We start from the raw sequence: 16,829 nt of genomic DNA, 5'->3' as shown, positions 1-16,829 counted from the left end.
CGACCCCATCACCTCTGTCCGCCCCTCCTCCTCGCCGCGCACGCACGCACGCGCTGCGCATCCTACACCTCCTCAGTCTCTTGTTTGGGGCCGCCCTCCAGTCCCGTGTACCACCTGTTTTGCTGCTGCAATCCCACCCTCTTCCCGACTCACCCTTTTCGCCACTCGGTTCCGGTGTCCGGATCGGCGTGGATATGCCGTCGTCGTCGCCGTCCACACTATGCCTCTATTCACGATGGGGAGGTGGGAGGGTTGGAGCAGCAAACGAGGGGTTCGGAGGGAGGGGGAGCCCAGCCTTCGTAAGCGCCCAGATCATAGGCCCTTTACGCACCCACCCATCCACGCACACCCGCGGGCGTATCGAATAAGACAAAGAAAGACCTACCAGACACCCTGTGCGGTACGACCTCGTGGACGCCTGTTGCACGCCCGTGGGAGAATGAGAGGGGGAGAGAAGCCGAAGAGGGCCGTTACGAGAGCCACCGTCCCCGTCGCGCTGCAGTCCTTGCTCGGCCATACTTACCATCCTCCGCCGACAACGACATGGGCCCTGCTCCCCTCGTCCGTCGGGTTGTGCTGCCAGATCGCAGCTCGGCACCATCAAGGCACGGTGAGGCCTAGGCTGACCTGGGCCGCTGATGTGAACGATGGGACGCGATGCAATTGATGCGACCGTCGCATGCGCCATCGTCGGACGCGATGCGATGCCATGCGATGCGGTGATGCGGTGATGCGCTCAGGCCCTCTGGCGCCGCCCACGCAAAAAGTCTACACGACGCTCCCGATCCCCATCCTCGTCGCCGTCGCCGTCGCCGTCGCCGTCGCCGTCGCGTCGACCGAGGAAAAGCTACCGCTAAAGTCGAGGCGCAGCAGCAGCTGCTCGAGGTGCCTCCGTGCCGCCCCGTCGGCCTCGATCCGCGCTTCGTTGACGCCGCTGTTGGCCTTCTCCCTTTTCGCACCCTCGCCGCCCGCCGTGGGGCCGCCCGGCTGGTGCGATGGCTGTCGTCCCAGCAACGACGGCGGCAGGATCCGAGGCCGGATCAGGCTCTCGTCTCCCGCCTGCTGCTGCGATGCTCCCGATGTCGATGCCGCTGCTGTCGCTGACGCACCGTTGCCATCTTTCACCCCTCCCTCTCCCTCTCCCGCAGTGGCATTCGCCGGAACTCCCGCCGATGACGACGACGAGGCATTGTTGAGCAGGTTGAAAAAGTCGCGCAGCCGGCCTTGCAGCGTCGCCTCGATCTCCTCGACGTCCTTGCGGCGCATGGCGACAATGTTCTGCATGTTGGTCGCCGTCGCCGCACTCAGGCCGCCCTCGGAGAGGAGCGAAGGCAGCACGTCGCCGCCCCACCGCTCGACCAGCCCGACAAACCGCTCGCACGTCTCGAGGATGGATCGGATCAGGTTCGACGCCGTCGGCGACGACAGCAGCAGGCCGTCCTGCAGAAAGGTGAGAAAGTAGGAGTGCGTCAGCCGCAGAGAGGTAAAGTCGAGCGTGGCGACCTCGTCTGCGCCGCCGTCGTGGCCCAGGGTGCGGTAGGACCGTAGCGTGGCAGGCGCGACGGCCGAAAGACCGGGCCCGGGCCCGCTCCGAAGATGCGGCCGGTAGTGCGATGGCGCAACGCTGCCGCTGCCATCGCCGCCGGCGCCTCCGCCACCGTACGTCGAGCCGGGAAAGGGGATCCGCCTGTTGCCGCCCACGGCGGTCCCGAGCGCACCTGGCGGGAAGCCGCGCAGCGATGCCCGTGGCGTCTGGTGGCCCAACGTCGAGCCGGCGTACGTCGTCGGTGGTGCAGCGTGCGGCGTCGCGCTGCCCGAGCCTGCCGCCTCGCCGGCGTCGGTGGCATGCGTGAGCGACGAGGCCGACCTGCTCGAGTCCTTGCGGTCTCTGGCGCTCGACGCTCCTCTGCGCAGTGATCCCCGGCTGCCGCTCTTGTGGAGCCCGGGCGTCGAAGCCGAGGCCGCCCCGCCCGTTGCCATCGCCGTCGCCGTCGCGTCAGCTCGGCGTCCCGTCAGCTGCGAAAGGAGCCGAGTGTACTGGACGTCGATGACGTCGGTCTGGAAATGGCCCAGCAGCGTGTCGAGGAACCAGAGCATGTTGCGCGTCAGCCCCCAGCTGCGGCGCAGCAGCTCGGTGCGCCGGCGCTCCTCGCCCCGGTCGACGCCGCCCTCGCCCGTGCCCGTGAAGCGCCGGCGGATGCGCTGGCTCTTGCTCAGGCTCGTCCAGCAGCCCAGCACGCGCGACTGGACCCGCTTGAGCGCGAAGAGGTAGGCAAATAGGCGAGAGTAGGCCGCCAGGTCGGCCGGCGAGAGGAAGAGGTCGAGCGGAAAGGTGGGGGTCAAGTGCAGCTGGGCCGGCACGCCGATGATAAGGTCGTCGAACCGAGCCGGCGCCTGCCTGGAGCGCGGATCGGGGCGATGCGACGACGACGAAGAAGACTGCGCCGCGCCTGCAGAGCGGAACTGGCCTCCAGGCAGGACAAAGCGCAGCTTCTCGAGCGAAGGGTCGTCTTCCGCGCCCGTGCCGACGCTGGCGCGGTGGAGCGCGAGCTCCAGATCGCTGGCGCGGATGGCGCCGGCGGCGGCGGACCGCGTGTGCAGAAGCTTGTTCCTCCGCATCGCCTCAATCTCGGCGAGGAGGGAGAGGGTGAAGGTGCCCTCCCGCTGGAGAAAGTAGTTGCCGAGCGTCTCGAGGGAATCGAGGACGAGCTCGGTGGTGAGGACGTTGCGGAATAGCCACTCGCTAATGTCGCTGCGGATCTCCTGGACGGCGCGGTCTAGCGCGGCGGGGTGCGATGGCCGGTTCTGCCGCCGCTGCAGCAGCGCGACGTGCTGCGCCGTCATGGATTCGGGAGGCAGCATCGAGCCGCCGGTCCCTGGCTGAGAGCTGCTGCCGCGCGAGACTGCTGCCGTCGAGGACCGCACAGTGTTGAGGGCCCTGCCGACGTAGAGAATCGAATCGGCTGTGGCTTCCGAGATGGAGCTGGGCAGCGCGTGTGGCCGGAATCGCCAGGTACTCGTCGTCAACGCCCAGTCCTCGGTCGCCGGCGTCGTGGTCGCGGCGGTGTCTCGCCCGCCGAGCGAGCCTTGGGCGCCGCCGTCTGCGCCGCCAGTCTGCATGCTGGCAGACGTGTCGGACCATTCCACTAGCTGATCCTTGGTTGGTGGCCCGCGCCCATGGGACCTCGACGACGCGGCTATGGCGGCCACATCGCCATCCGGGTTGGCTTGGCCGTAGCAGACCCAGGCGACCAGGCCGGCGGTCCAGCTCTCCTCGACTGCATCGCGCAAGGCCGTCATACACTGGGCGACGCGTTCGACTCCGGTCGAGGCGCGGTGAACGAGCAGGTCGATGAGTTGGCCGCCCGTCCACGCGGACGAGGCGCGCAGGGCCGGTGCCGGGGCGGACGAGGGCGGTGGCAGCGATCGTCCAGCGTCGGCGGCCTCGACGTCGGTAGACTCGGGGGCGGGGCGGTCTGTCCCGTGTGGACCTCGGACGAGTGCGTTGACGAGGTCGTCGAGCGCCGAGAGCGGGGCGTCCCACGGCTGCATGCGTGCGCGTATGTTTGCCAGACTGACAAAGCCCTTTTCGGCGACGAGGTCCGGGTCATTTGAGAGGATGTCGCGCTCGATGGTGAGCACGAGCTGGTGGTAGTCGGCCAGGAGCGCGAGGAGGGTCGAGCAGAGCGGGACGATGTGCGCGGTGGTGGTGGCGGCAGTTTGCTGGGCCTGCGAAGCGTTCGGGTCTGCGCTGCGAGATCTCGAGGGGCTGGACGAGAGCGAGTTTGCGCGGATGGCGGAGCGGATGGCGCGCCTGCGTGCATGGTCGAGCTCTGCATGGGCAAAGGCCCTGATGCGCACGTATCGCGAGCTGTAGGATGCGAGCGCGTTGAGGATGTGTACCTCTGCGGGGTGGAGGTGGGGTATGTCGTCGCGGACGCGGAGGGTGGTGGCGGTGTGGTAAGAGGGCGAGGCCGATGGGGAGGCCGCTGTTGGCGCCGACGACGACAACGACGACGACGACGACGAGAAGAGCGAGGAAGGGTGGCCCGCCAGGGTGGCGAGGAGTTCGGCCATCATCTTGGTGGCATGGCGTGGGTTGCGAGGCGATGGTGTGGCTCAAGGTCGACGGTGATGGCTGAGTCCAAGGTGACGAGCGGAGGGCAGCCGAGGAAAAAGAAGACGAGAGCGAGGCAGAGTGGTTGGGGGAGCAAGCAAGACAAAGCGAGGTGGGGTTGGGGCAAGAGACCAACACTCGACTCGACTCGCCCTGGCCTGACCCCTCCTTGTTGGCAGCCGCGTCGCGCAGCAGGCAGGCGTAGGCTTGCAGGTAGGCTGACCCAGGCCTGAGGCAGGCAGGCCAGGCTTGGATCGGGCTGAGCAAGCCCCAGATCGGGAGTCTGGCTTGGGCGCCTCCACTTGGCGTGGCAGGCCGGTGATTCACCTGCCGACCTGCGTCACTGCGGGGCTGCCTGTGGGGCCCATGGTGGCATCCTCCTGGCTGCCCCTCACCTCCTCTCGCTGCCGCCACCATCACCACCGCCACCACCGCCACCACCGCCACCACCGCCACCACCACCACCACCACCACCACCACCCGCCCATTCTCACTGCCCACCCCTCGTGGAACAATCCCCTGTCCACCGCTTCCCTCTCCCTCCCCGACCATAGACGACACACACACCATGTCCTCGCTGCGCAAGTGGTTCTCGCAGCCCGTCTCAGTCCTCTGGCGCACCGCCCTCGTACGCCTGCCCCGCGCCGTACCCATCTCGACGCTCAAGTACACCAGCCCAGAGGGCCCCCACCCGTTCATCTACAACCTCCCCTCCCGCAGCCCGCGAGAGTACTCGATCCCGCTCTACATCTTCATTCCGACCTCCATCATCGACCGGTCGCCTGCGGACGACGCGCCCGTACCCGTCCTGGTCGACTTCCACGGCGGCGGCTTCTACCTCGGCAGCTGCCTCGAGCAGGCTCCCTTCTGCGCCCAGCTCGCCCGACAGATGGACTGCGTCGTTATCAGCGTCGACTACCGCATGGGCCCCTTCCACCGCTTCCCCGCCGCCATCGAGGACGGAGAAGACGTCCTCAAGGCGCTCCTCGATCAAGACGCAAACGGTTACGCCGAGCTCCGCAGCGTCATCGCCATGCGCATCGGACGTGCAAGGGCAGAGGGCAGGCAGAAGATGGAGCAGGAGGCCCAAAAGCAGGCCGAGCAGCTCGCCGAGGGCAAGATCGAGCAGGTCGTCGCACCCGCAAAAGACCCAAACCAGGCCCAGCCCGAGTCCGGGTCCGGGTCCGCGGACGACGCCGTCCAAGACGTCCGCTTCGACTTTGACCGGAAGCGCGTGGCCATCTCGGGCTTCTCGTCGGGCGGCAACCTCGCCCTCAACCTGGCGCTCCACCTCGAGCCCCCGGAGCTCGACCGGCCCTGGCCCACCGTGTTTGGCAAGGACTACGAGGCGCCCATCTCGGTGCTCCTCTTCTACCCCTCGCTCGATCTCCGCCAGCTGCCGTCGGAGCGCACCAAGCCCGAAAACATGCCCGTCGGCTCCACCTTCTGGGGCCAGGTCTCGGACCTGCTCGCCCCCACGTACGTGCCGCGCGACGAGGCGCACCACCCGCGCGCCTCGCCCGGCCTGGCCTCGATCGACGCCATCCACCCGCAGGCCAAGATCTTTCTCGTCCTCGCCGAGCTCGACAGCCTGTCGGAGCAGTCCAAGGCGTGGGTGGCCAAGATCGAGGACCACAAAAACAAGACCGACGACGTCGTCATCGAGGAGGTCAAGGGCGTCAAGCACGGCTGGACCCAGATGCCCAACAGCTGGCTCACGGCCGAGGAGCGCCTGCTCAAGCAGGCTTGCTTTGAAAAGGCCCGCGCCTTTACGGAGTGGGCCTGGGGCGGGTCACGGCCGGGCGAGGGGAGGCCAGTCTCGGGCGTGTCGCATCCGCCAACGCGGACACCGGCGCCGCAGCCGGGCCAGGGCGAGGGCGGCGGAGACAAGATCGACCTGGGCAGCGCGTCGCTCGAGGAGCGGTGACGGGGCGGTGGGCCGATGGGCCAGCCAGGCGTTCCCACGCAGCGTGTGTATATAGAGGACCTGATCGACGGCTTCAGATCGTAAATGTCGAGTCGTTGGCTGGCAAGCCGGCCGGCCGGCTGCCATCGTCGTCGCAGCGTGTCATGACCGTCCATCGCCTTGCTGAGCAGCGAGAAAGTCCTCGTTGGCGCGGAGGTGCGACCGTATCGCGTCGTACTCTCGCCGCTGCTTGGCCGGATCGGGAGAGGCGACGACTCGGCCCTCGCTCCGGCCGAGCTGGGTATGTGCCTCGATCCAGTCGTCTGCCAGTCTTCCCGCCGCCCCCTCGTCGGTGGTCGATGACGGCGGTTCTGGCTGCACGGACCGATGATGCGGTATCGAGTCGCTCGTTGCGCCCGCGTCGGACGGTGGGCGTTCACCCTCGACGGTAGGAGGGGGTACTGGATCGTGTGTCGTCGTCCGGCTGTGCTGGTCGAGGAGCTCGCGCTGGGCCTGGAAGATGGCGTCGAGCGGGTCCGGCGTGTGCCGTGCAGTCGAGGTTGTCAAGAGCCGTCGCAGCGGGTTGGAATAGACCCGCAGCAAGTTCGATGAGCGGAGCATGGCGGGCAGACACGGGCTCGGAGCGGTGGTGGCGGTGATGGTGGTGGAAGCAAGACGCCAGAAGTGTGGTTCCGGTCCCGTCTGGATGGCTCCTCCACTCCGTGGGCGAGCCGCGCCTTTTCCCTCTCCCACCCGCCGGCGAGCCACCATCTAACTATCTATCCAGCCAGCCCGACTCCGGCCCCATCTGCCAACTGCCAACTGCGGCATCTACGACTCTACTGCCATCCAAAGAGGAAACCACGGACCTTTCCCCTCCATCCATTCGGATCGGCAGGGCCGGCCTCTTTGAACTTCCACCTGCCCGTGCTGCTGCGCACGAGGCGGTAGTAGGGCCTTCCCTCCTCGTCGGCCGTGGCGGCGGGGGCGTCCTTGGCCTTGTCACCCGTGCCCGTGCTCTTGCCCTTGCCCTTGCCCTTGTCCTTATCCTTGCCCGTGGCCGTATCATCGACCCTGACCATCTCGATCCGCTTCGTCTGCGCGTTGAACGACACCTTGTAGCGCGCCGTCGGATCCGGCTGCGGCGGCAGCGGCGTCGCCGTCGCCGTGTGGTAGACGGGCAGGTTGACCATGTACAGCAGCGCGAGCGCAAGCCTGTCGATGCGGCGCCCAAGTGCAGAGAGAGAGAGAGGGGGGAGAAGTGGGAGGGGAAGGGACACTGTCAGCCCGCGTGTGGTTGAGCAGAAAGAGAGTGGGTGCGGCAGATGGGCGCAAAAGAGACGTACAGCAGAGGGAGGATGCCGAGGAGGTAGAACGGAGCGGGCCTCTCGACCCCGGTCCGCACACTCGACAGCGTGGTCCAGTCGGGCTGGCCGTCGGATCGAACGCCCCAGCACGAGGCGCTGCCGCTGCCTCCGACGGCGACGACCAGAGCGCCGTGATCCCCGACATGTGCGTTGGCGGTGGCTGCGACGGGGTGCTGCCACTTTTCCCAACCGGCGTCCCACACGTCTTGAGCAGCCCAGTCTCGAAGGATGCGCCAGACAAAGTGGACCGAGAGGAGCACGGCAACGAGCACGACGTGCACCAGGATGCGTGCGGCGAGCGCGTGGCGAAGGCGGACGACGACGATGCTGCGCAGTGTCAGGCGGGACATCTGAGCGGAGGTCAGCCAGGCTGTCCTTCGCCGCAGTCGAGGGTGAGCCCAGCATCTCCTGCCCCCTCTCCGCACTCACAGGATTCCGACGGTCACGAGGCAGCAGATTGCGAGCCAGTCGGCGACGAGGGGCAACAGCGAGAGGTTCTGGGACGACGTCGAGTCGCAGTTGTCGCCTCGTTCGGTCCAGGTATCCAGGACTGGCCGCGATCGTCGCCACGGGGTGTCCCTCCAAAGACAGGTCAGCATACCTTCGACTTGACATCGCCTGTGCAGCACCAACGACTCACAGGTCTGCAGCATACAGGCTGCGGTGACGTAGAGGAAGAAGACGACGAGGTTGCACAGGCGCAAGGCGTAGCTCGAGTGGAGGATCCAGGTGCTCTGCTCGGCGCGCTTGGCCAGCAGACCAAAGAGCTGCAGCATCGCCTCGACCAGGAAGAGGGGCAGGCACATGAGGATGGCGTGCGACGCCACAATGTGGCCCGTATTGGCGATGTTGTTGGAAGTCCACGCGCTGCACGGTCCGGCAGCGTCGAGGGCGAGGGCGAGGACGAGGGCGAGGGCACAAGGGGTTAAATCAGTTGCGGTCGGGCAGCATGGGCAAAGAGAGCAAGGAGGGCGCCGGCGGACCGGTGATGATGCTCACCGCGTGCCAAAGTAACCCAGCATGCCGCCGGCAAAGACGACGGCGGGGATCAGGTTGATCAGGACGGCGAGGTTCTTGCGGCAGGCAAAGAGGCGCAGCAGCCCGACGACGAAAAAGACGACAAAGGCGAAGAGGAAGACGACGGAGCTGCGGTCGTCGAGTTCGGACGAGTCAGCAAGCGGACAGGCAGGAGGAAGGATCAGCCTGGGTCTGTCTGTGTGCGCTGTGCCAGGATCTTGGCCCGACCGCCCGGTTCAGGGGGCTACCCACGGGGCGAGGTCGGCGGCGCGTCTGGGCGAGGCGCCATAGACGACTGCGATCCAGGCGACGATGCACCCGCAAAGCTGGTCGAGCCTGCTCTCGCGATCCTTGGCGTCGGGACTGCACCAGTGTTGAGACGCACAGGATCCCTCAGGCGACGGGAGCGGGTTCCAAGTCGAGGTCCAGTTCGTGGTCGGCATCGTCGTCGGCGTCGTCGCGACCCAGCTGGTCGAGGTGCGCGTGACGAGCTGCGTCGTCGTGACCGTGACAGTCGCCGGGCCCGAGACCGGGTCGTCGTGCCACCTTCGCAGCAGCAGGTCGGCGTCGTGGTACATGCGGTCTTGCAGGCCAAACCTCAGTCGATCGATGGCGACGCCGATGTCGACGTCGACCTCGGGATCGACGCCCCTCTTCTGCCTCGTCCGCGAGTCCACGGTCAAGTCGTCGAACGAGGCGTTGACCAAGGCGCGGCGGACGGGGGTCGTGAGGTCCTCAGGCCAGCGTGCCGTGCGCACGCAGCAGGTGGCGCTGGCGGCCGCCTCGACGGTGCGCGTGGCGGTCTGCAGCACGGTGCATGTCGTCGTCGCCGTCGCGGTAGCGGTGCCAGCAGGCTGCATAGCGGTCCAGGGGGACGGCGAGGGGGTCGACCACGCGTCGCCGGCGCCGGTCGTCGTGGAGCAAGAGGTGGTGGTGATGTCGATCGGGATCCAGCTCTCGACGACTAGAGGCGTGCACGTCTCGCAGGGCGAGCGAGGACGCGCATCCAGCATCCGCTCGTGGGCGAATGGCGTCGGGGCCGGACGTGGAGCGCGTGCCAGAAGAGGTACGGGCGTCGCCATGATGAGGGATGGTCGGCGGTCAGGCTCGAACAGACGAGGGGACGGTGGTGATGGCGACGGTGGTGGTTGGTGAGAGAGGCAAGCGCCCGACCACGCCGGCCGCCCGCCTCAAGGCGATCGCCGTGTTGTTGACCGCGATGCCAGCCTCTCAACCCACCTGATGAAGACGGGTAGAAGTTGCCGGACGAAGACACGTACGACCGCCGCGCCGCGACGGAGGCGCAGGCCGCACCCTCCGCATCGGAACGGGCGTGGGGTGAGAACGTAAAATCCTGCGCTTGCGCCAGCAGGCGGGAGAGGGGGGGCCAACGAGGTCGGTCGGCACGCGGTACGGGGGACCTCGTGATGGGCGCTCGGGGCGTTCGACGTGTGGTGCAAGCTAAGCCTGTCTTGACGTCGGATCCAGATGAACGGTACGGCCGCCAGTGCGTGCGTGCGAGCTCGACCCGCGAGCAGGGCAGGCAGCGGCAGACGGACGACGATGACGATGAATGTTGCTTCGATGCGTGCAGGACGGAAGCTAGCGTCGATGACGGACGGTGACAGGAGGCCGACGGACAGGAGGCGTGGCAAAGCAGCGGCGAGGATCACGACAATGATCCGCCATCGACGCCCGCCCCCGAGCCGCGCCGTGGGGAACGAACGAGCGAGTGTGGACCTAGTCTGCGAGACGGATGATAGGCTATTGCGATGGAGACGGATGAAGGAACGTGCAGATCGAGATCGTGAGGCCGGCGTGGGCTGAGAAGCAGCAGCCGGCCTGTCCTCGGGGACAGAGACGGAGATGGAGATGAGATGAGACGAAGCATCCTGGCGAGAGATAAGCGAGCCGAGTGTATGTCTTGGGCGGCCTGGAGGTCTAGGACGACGGGCGCGCTCGGCAGCGGCGCGCACGCCTCAGCCCTGCTGCATGTGGCTGGGCTGCGAATAGTGGTGCGGCGAACCGTAGAACATGCCATCGGGCGCCTGGTGTGCGTGGTGTTTGAGGCCTCCGTTAGCGTCGACCGAAGCTGCAATCTGGCTAAAGGGCGGCAGCGTCGTGTTCGACGGACCGCCACTGCCGCCGCCGCCGTTGCCCATCGCGTTGGCGTGCGGCACCTGGAAGATGGGGTTGACGCTGTTGACGCTGGGCGCCGGCCCGTGCTGCTGCTGGTGGTGATGCTGCTGGTGCTGGAGGTGGGCGAGCGGGGCCAGCTGCGTCCCCTCGGCCGAGCCCATGCCGCCGCGCGGATCGCGCTGGCCGTTGCCCGGCAGCGCCTGGTGGAGCGGCGGAAGCTGGTATCCTTGGTGGTAGGCGGCCGAGCCCTGCGATGCGCCGGCGGCGGCGGCCCCGTGCGAGTACGGGTGGAAGCGCGGGATGCCCGAGGCGTGGTGGAGCGGCGAGGCCGAGCCCTGGCGATGGGCGGATGCCGAAGAGGCCCGGCTGTTTGCGCGGCTCTGGCGGCTCACCGACTGCCGGCTGCCCACGAGGTGGACGGGTCCCGGCGACACGTTGCCGGGTGTACGGCTGCGCGCCTCTGCGGCCGTCATGTTTTCCATGTTGGTGATGAGCTGGTGGTCGAGGGAGCTGATGGAGCGCGTCTCCTGCGAGCTCCGGTGCGAGTTGGCCGAGGGCGCGAACCGCCGCGGGTCGGCCATGGCCGACGCCGACGCCAACGACGACGACGAGTTGGCCCTCTGCATCCGGTTGTGCACGGGCAGCTGCTGCCGGTTGACGGGACCCGGGTCGCTGTCGCCAGTGGCGTACGACTGCACCGAGATGCGCCGCGGGTCCATGGCGTCCTCGAAGCTCGACATCGAATGGTCGTCGTCGTAGCCGCGCCGCCGCGCCTTTGAGGATCGGCTGTACTGCGGGCCGCCGACGCCCCGCCAGGCCATGTTGGACGCCATCGCCGGGCTGGTGACGCGGCCGGCAAAGTCGGGGCTCGTTGGCTGCGACGAGTGCTGGGCGTGGAGCGGCGAGTGCGGGTAGTCGTTGGACGGGAAGGTGGCGACCGACGGCGACAGCTGCATCCCCGGCGGCACCGGCTGCTTGCCGCGCGCCTTTTCGCTCGGCCCGGGCGCTCGCGGGGCGGCGTCGTCGGTCTGCACCGTGCCGCTGAGCCACTCGACGGCCTCCTTGGTGTTGGACGACGCCAGCAGCTGGTTGCGCTTCTGGATCACCGCCCTCGCCCGGTCCCGCGCCGCCTTCTGCTGCGCCTCGCGACGCGCTTTTTCCGCCTCTTTGGCTGCCCGCTCGGCCTCCTTCTTGGCCTTTTTCGGGTCGAGCTGCGTGATGCTCGAGCTCGGCGAGACCGAGGCGGGCGCCGCCTGGTGCTCGGCGGCCAGCTTCTGCGCCGGTGTCTGCTGGCCGTAGAGGCCCTGCTGGCCCTGCCCGGCGTGACGCAGCTCGCTGCTGTTGGCGCTGCCGCTCTGCGGGCTGTTGCTGTTGCCGCCGCCGCCGCCGCCGCCGAAGATGTGCAGCCCCCAGCCCTTGCTCCTCCGCCGCTCCTTTTCCCGAGAGCCGATGGTCTCGTTGCTGGCGTTCGAGTCGTTCTGCTGCGAAAGCTCGCTCGAGGATCCGACCATGCCCGCGGCCTGCTGTGCCGCTCGCGATGCCACGCCGTGGTCCGCCTGGTGGGCGTAGATCTGCTGCTGCTGCTGGTGCTGCGCAGAGGCGTAGGCCTGCCTCTGCTGCGAAGTGGCCTGCGCCTGCTGCGGCTGCCGGGCCGATCGCTCTTTGCCGTACGCAAGCGTCAGATCGTCGTCGTACACCGTCCTTCCGCTGACGTGGCGGTGGCTATCGTTGCTGCCGATGCCGTCAACACCGCCCGGCTGCTGCTGCTGTTGCTGCTGGTACTGTCGGTGCTGGTGGGCGCGCAGCTGGCCGCCGCGGCTGTCGGGCCGCAGCGTGGCCTCCGTCATCTGCGCGTCCGACATCTCGTCGCGATAGTCACCGCGTCCACCTCCGCCAGGCATGCCGCCTCGGCCGTTGCCGAGGGCTTCCCGTGGATAGCCGTCGAACTGCATCGACGCGTGACTTCCTGCGTACGTCGACGCCGAGTCCGGGAAGGCCGGGTAGCTCGACACCGTCGACTCCCGGTGCGATTGCCCCGGTCCCGACGCCCAGGGAATGTCGCCGGGCTCCTCCTGCATCGGCGAAGGGTGCGATGCTGAGCCCGAGCCGGATGGCCCCGCCGTTGCGTGCGCGTGCGCCTGCGCTTGCGCCTGATGCTGCTGCTGGGCGTAGAAGGGCACGCGGTGCAGCGGCGCCATTCCGCTCCCGTTGACCTGCGCCTTCTGATCCGTCGCGGCGCCGAAAGGGGGCTTGGTGTGGTGCGGCGAGAGCGGCTCGGAGTGGGAAGGTGGCAACGCCCGCCGCCCCGCGACCTCGGCCAGCCGGTCGTTGATCGGCACGGCTCCGGCCGGAGGTCGGCGGACGGGGGCGGTGGCGCTGACCACCGGCTTGGCCTGCGGAGGCCGCAGCTTGGGCGCGTCCTGCAGCATGTAGGGGTGCCGGAGGCAGTCGGCGGTGGTGAGGCGCAGCTTGGGGTCGTAGCGGAGGAGGTCCTGGATGCAGTCGACCAGGCTCGTGGGCACCCTGCTGTTGAAGAGGCTGTGGAAGTTCCTCGGCTGGACGCGCGGGAACTGGAAGCCCACCGCCTTGGCCATCTTGATGCCCTTTTCCCACTCGCCGCCGCCGCGCACCCGGTTCCGCTCGTCTCGGCCGTAGGCGGGGCTCGGGTCGCCGAGGATGTCGCAGAAGAGCATCACCTGGTCCACCTCGCTCTGTCCGGGAAAGAGCGGGCGCAAATTGACCAGCTCGGCGATGATGGTGCCCAGCGCCCACGTGTCGACGGGCGCGCTGTAGTCGCGCGAGCGCAGCAGCACCTCGGGCGCGCGGTACCAACGCGTCGAGACATACTCGGTGTACGGCGGCTTGCTGTCCGTTTCGCGGGCGAGGCCAAAGTCGGCCAGCTTGACAATCACCAGCACGTCCTTTTCGGGCGGCGAGCCGGGCAGCGCCGTCGGCTGCGACGCCGGGTAGTCGGCAAGGCCCGTCGTGGTGATCAGCAGGTTCTCGGGCTTCATGTCGCGGTGGAAGTAGCCGTGGCTGTGGATGTGGTCGAGCCCGTGCACGATCTGCTCAAAGATCGACGCCACCAGCCCACCCGCCAGCGGCCGCCCCTTGCGCGACTTTGTCAGCTGGTACAGGTTGCCCTCCATGCTCTCAAAGACAAAGTGCAGCTCCTTGGTCGTCGGCATCAGGAAGGCGTCGTAGAGCGGGATGATGTTGGGATGGTGCGGGATCGCCAGCAGGGACTGCGCGGGCGAGGAACGGACGTGGCCAGGGCAAGACAGGCCAGAACAGGTCGCGGTCAGCATGGCGTGCCCTGGGAATGGAGTCCAGCGGCGGCGGGGGTGCGTGCCCGGACAGCGGCGACGGCGATGGCGACGGGCGACGGGGCGAACGCGACTCACCTTGAGCTCCTTCAGCTTCATGCACTCCTGCCAATTGGTGAAGGGCTTCTTCATCCGCTTGATGGCGACGAGCCGCTTGCCGATGTATTCGGGTCGGGTGGTCGGGTGCTGCATGGGCGAGAGCATGGTGCCGCTGGGCAGCGGGCTCTTCCAGTCGGCCAGACAGACGGTGCCAAAGGATCCGTCGCCGAGCTCCTTGACCACGGTAAAGTCTCGCGGCCCTTCGCGCATCAGGTCGGCCGCCGTCGTCGGCATCAGGGATGCCCTGCCGTCTGCCGGGGCCGCGGGTGCTGCGCCTGGCCGACCAACAGGCACAGATCCATTCGAAGAAGACGCGACGGCGGCGCGGGATTGGGCTTCCGGTTGCGCGGCTCGGGCGCCACCGCCAGGTATCGCGGCCCCGGCTCGAGCGCTGGCGCCAGGGGGAGCCCAGCCGTAGGGAGCCTCGCGGGCTACGGCCGAGGGGCCGATTTGCCGATCGGCCCTCGACATGTCGGCGACGGGCATCTGGGATCCTGTCGGCTGCTTGGACGACGAGGCGGCGACGCTGGCCATGTTCACGTCTGGATGCGCGCGATGGCCATATTCCATTATCCGATTAGGGCTGCAATGTGCGTCTGTGGTCTTCGGCCTCGAGGCGTCGATCAGGGCGACTGCCTCGATTGCAGGTCGGTAGGTGCTGGCGCCGGTGGGCAGGGTCGGCGGATCTCGTTATTCAGTGCGAGCGAGAGCACGGCGGCGATGGCGGCGATGGCAGGGCGGAATGGAGCGGGTATCGAGCGCGAGACCCCAACTACGGACAAGGTGACTGGCTGCCTTTGGGCGAGTACGATGGTAGAGGGGAGACCGAGCAGGACGGTCCGGTCCTGTCTGGTATCTGGCAGCGGCGGCTACAGGCTTGTCGGGCAACGTCGGAGGGCGCTTCAAGCAACGCTCGTGTCGGCGGGGCGTTCTGAGCTTCACAGCAGGTAGAAGCCTTGGCGACCAGACCGGCGGTATCGTAGGAGAAGCGATTGAGGAGCCCGAGTGACCGAGGCGAGGCAAGGTAAGACGTGTTGGTCGAGGTTCGAGCGGATCTCTGGAGCAGGCCGCCTGTCGGAGAGCAGCAAGGAAGGTGAGATGAGTCCAGACAAGAAGAGTGCAGAGCGCCGCGGCGACGATGGCGGACGGCGAAAGGGTATCTCGATGCCGACGGCGAGGATATGCAGAGAATGGCGGAAGGCGGCGGATGGAGTGGCGGTGGTGGTGGTGATGGTGATGGTGGCGGTGGCGATGGCGATGGCGATGGGGGAGATGGCAGTGGAGGAAGGTGCGACGATGACGGCGGTGCGGATGACGGGCACGGACAGCGTCGGGTTGGCGGTGCGTCGAGCAGCGGCTTAGCCTCGAGCTGCGAGGCCAGGGGAGCGCGCGCGCGCCAAAGGGGTGCGGCAGCGCTTTGCTCGAAGATCGGCGACGGCGGCAGCGATGTCGGAGCGCGACGGCCGGGACAAGGGGGGAGCGTAAGTGCGGCGCGAGGACGTCGTCCGAGGGCTAGCGGTGAGCTGCCGAAGAGGGTGGGTGCGTACTCTGTGGGTGCGTGCGTGCGCTTCTCGAGTCGCTGCGTAGCTTGCGTGTTGCAAGAGGGCGGCGGCGGCGGCGGCGGCGGCGGCGACGGGTCGAGGAGCAGACGAAGAGAGGCGTCGAGGGATCAAAGGGGAGCGAGGGTCAAAGGGGATGGATGAGAAGCAGGCAAGGCAAGGCAAGATGGCGAGAAGCAAGACAGAGGAGGCGCAGGCAGCCAGGCCGGAGGGCAGCCAAGGCGGCCAACGGGCGACAAAGAGGGCGTGTGCGCGGGCGACCCAGCCGCGGTACGACGGGCAGGCCAGAGAAAAGCAAGCAAGCAGGCAAAAGGCAGGCAGGCAGGCGGCAACAAGGCGAGGCGAGCGAGCGAGCGAGGGGGGATGCTCGCTGTATGTGGCATGGGGCGTGTGCGTGTCTGGGGTCTCTCCCTCTCTAGCTGTGCGTCGCTCTCTCCCTCCTAGCTTCTACCTGGTCACCCTCTCTTGACACACCTTCACGTTGCGTTGAGAGGCAGGCCAGGCCAGGAGCAGCAGCAGCAGCAGCAGCAGCAGCAGCAGCGCAGCCTCGCTCTCCAAGCCACCCGCTGGCGCTTGACCCGTCCACACGCTCCGTGACCGCCAGCCAGCCAGCCAGCCTGCGCTTGCCTGTCTGCCTTGCCCCTCCTGCCCTCCTCGCGCCTGTCTGCAAGGGCGTCCGGCAGCATTTGGATTTTTGCTCAAAGGCCGCGTCGAGTCGCTGGCCTGGCCTGCCTGGCCACAGGCATGCCTGCCTGCCGTGTGTCTGCGCGCGCGCACCTCGACTCGCCTGGCAGGCCGCACTTTGACCGGGTCGACATCGCAAGCAAGGTCGGGGGTAAGCGACCACGAGCGGGCGGCAGCATCGACAAGAGTGGCGAGGACGAGACATGTCCCAAGCAGCGCCGTCCGACAAGCCGCCGCCCCCGACGACGACGACATCATGGACGTGACGCCGCGCTGACGGTGCGTGCGTGCGTGCGTGCGTGCGTGCGGCGGCCTCGACCGCGCCAACAGAGCACCCTCCGCTGCTGTCGCTCCGCCACGGCGACGACGACGGCGACGACCAACGATCGCTCGTCTAGGACTCCCGCATTGAGGCAAAGGTGCGTGCTTGCTTACCTACAGACAGGGTCAGCGACGACACTTCGGCCTTTCGAGCTTGGACCCCGTCGTCTTTCGTCGAAGATTGCCCGGTGCAGGCGGGCGCGGTACGATGCTAGACCAGGCCTGCGGGTGCTCTGGCCTCTCCCGACGATGGGATGCGTCGCCGCTGGGTGGGCCGACGGGCCGGGTCGAGAT

General features: G+C 67.8%; 4 protein-coding genes across 4 annotated transcripts; 1 reads left to right on the top strand and 3 right to left on the bottom strand.

Moving 5' to 3' along the window:
• Window positions 1–768: 768 nt before the first annotated feature.
• Window positions 769–4,080, bottom strand: PFL1_05844 (uncharacterized protein; the record flags this gene model as incomplete). Its single annotated transcript, XM_007883381.1, has 1 exon — window positions 769–4,080. The coding sequence occupies one exon, from the start codon at window positions 4,078–4,080 to the stop codon at window positions 769–771; it is 3,312 nt and encodes a 1,103-aa protein (XP_007881572.1).
• Window positions 4,081–4,685: 605 nt separating this feature from the next.
• On the top strand, window positions 4,686–6,044 carry PFL1_05843 (uncharacterized protein; the record flags this gene model as incomplete). Its single annotated transcript, XM_007883380.1, has 1 exon — window positions 4,686–6,044. The coding sequence occupies one exon, from the start codon at window positions 4,686–4,688 to the stop codon at window positions 6,042–6,044; it is 1,359 nt and encodes a 452-aa protein (XP_007881571.1).
• An 818-nt stretch (window positions 6,045–6,862) lies between these two features.
• On the bottom strand, window positions 6,863–9,489 carry PFL1_05842 (uncharacterized protein; the record flags this gene model as incomplete). The annotated part of the gene is made up of 6 exons (XM_007883379.1): window positions 6,863–7,238; window positions 7,370–7,717; window positions 7,820–7,940; window positions 8,031–8,257; window positions 8,390–8,536; window positions 8,660–9,489. 6 exons carry the CDS (start codon window positions 9,487–9,489, stop codon window positions 6,863–6,865), a joined length of 2,049 nt encoding a protein of 682 aa, XP_007881570.1.
• Window positions 9,490–10,386: 897 nt separating this feature from the next.
• Window positions 10,387–14,541, bottom strand: PFL1_05841 (uncharacterized protein; the record flags this gene model as incomplete). Its single annotated transcript, XM_007883378.1, has 2 exons — window positions 10,387–13,791; window positions 13,951–14,541. 2 exons carry the CDS (start codon window positions 14,539–14,541, stop codon window positions 10,387–10,389), a joined length of 3,996 nt encoding a protein of 1,331 aa, XP_007881569.1.
• Between the last annotated feature and the right edge of the window lie 2,288 nt (window positions 14,542–16,829).

This window comes from Pseudozyma flocculosa (genome assembly GCF_000417875.1).
Source record: "Pseudozyma flocculosa PF-1 unplaced genomic scaffold scaffold00022, whole genome shotgun sequence".
Lineage (NCBI taxonomy): Eukaryota > Fungi > Basidiomycota > Ustilaginomycetes > Ustilaginales > Ustilaginaceae > Pseudozyma > Pseudozyma flocculosa.
This window is presented reverse-complemented; position numbering and strand designations above follow the sequence as displayed.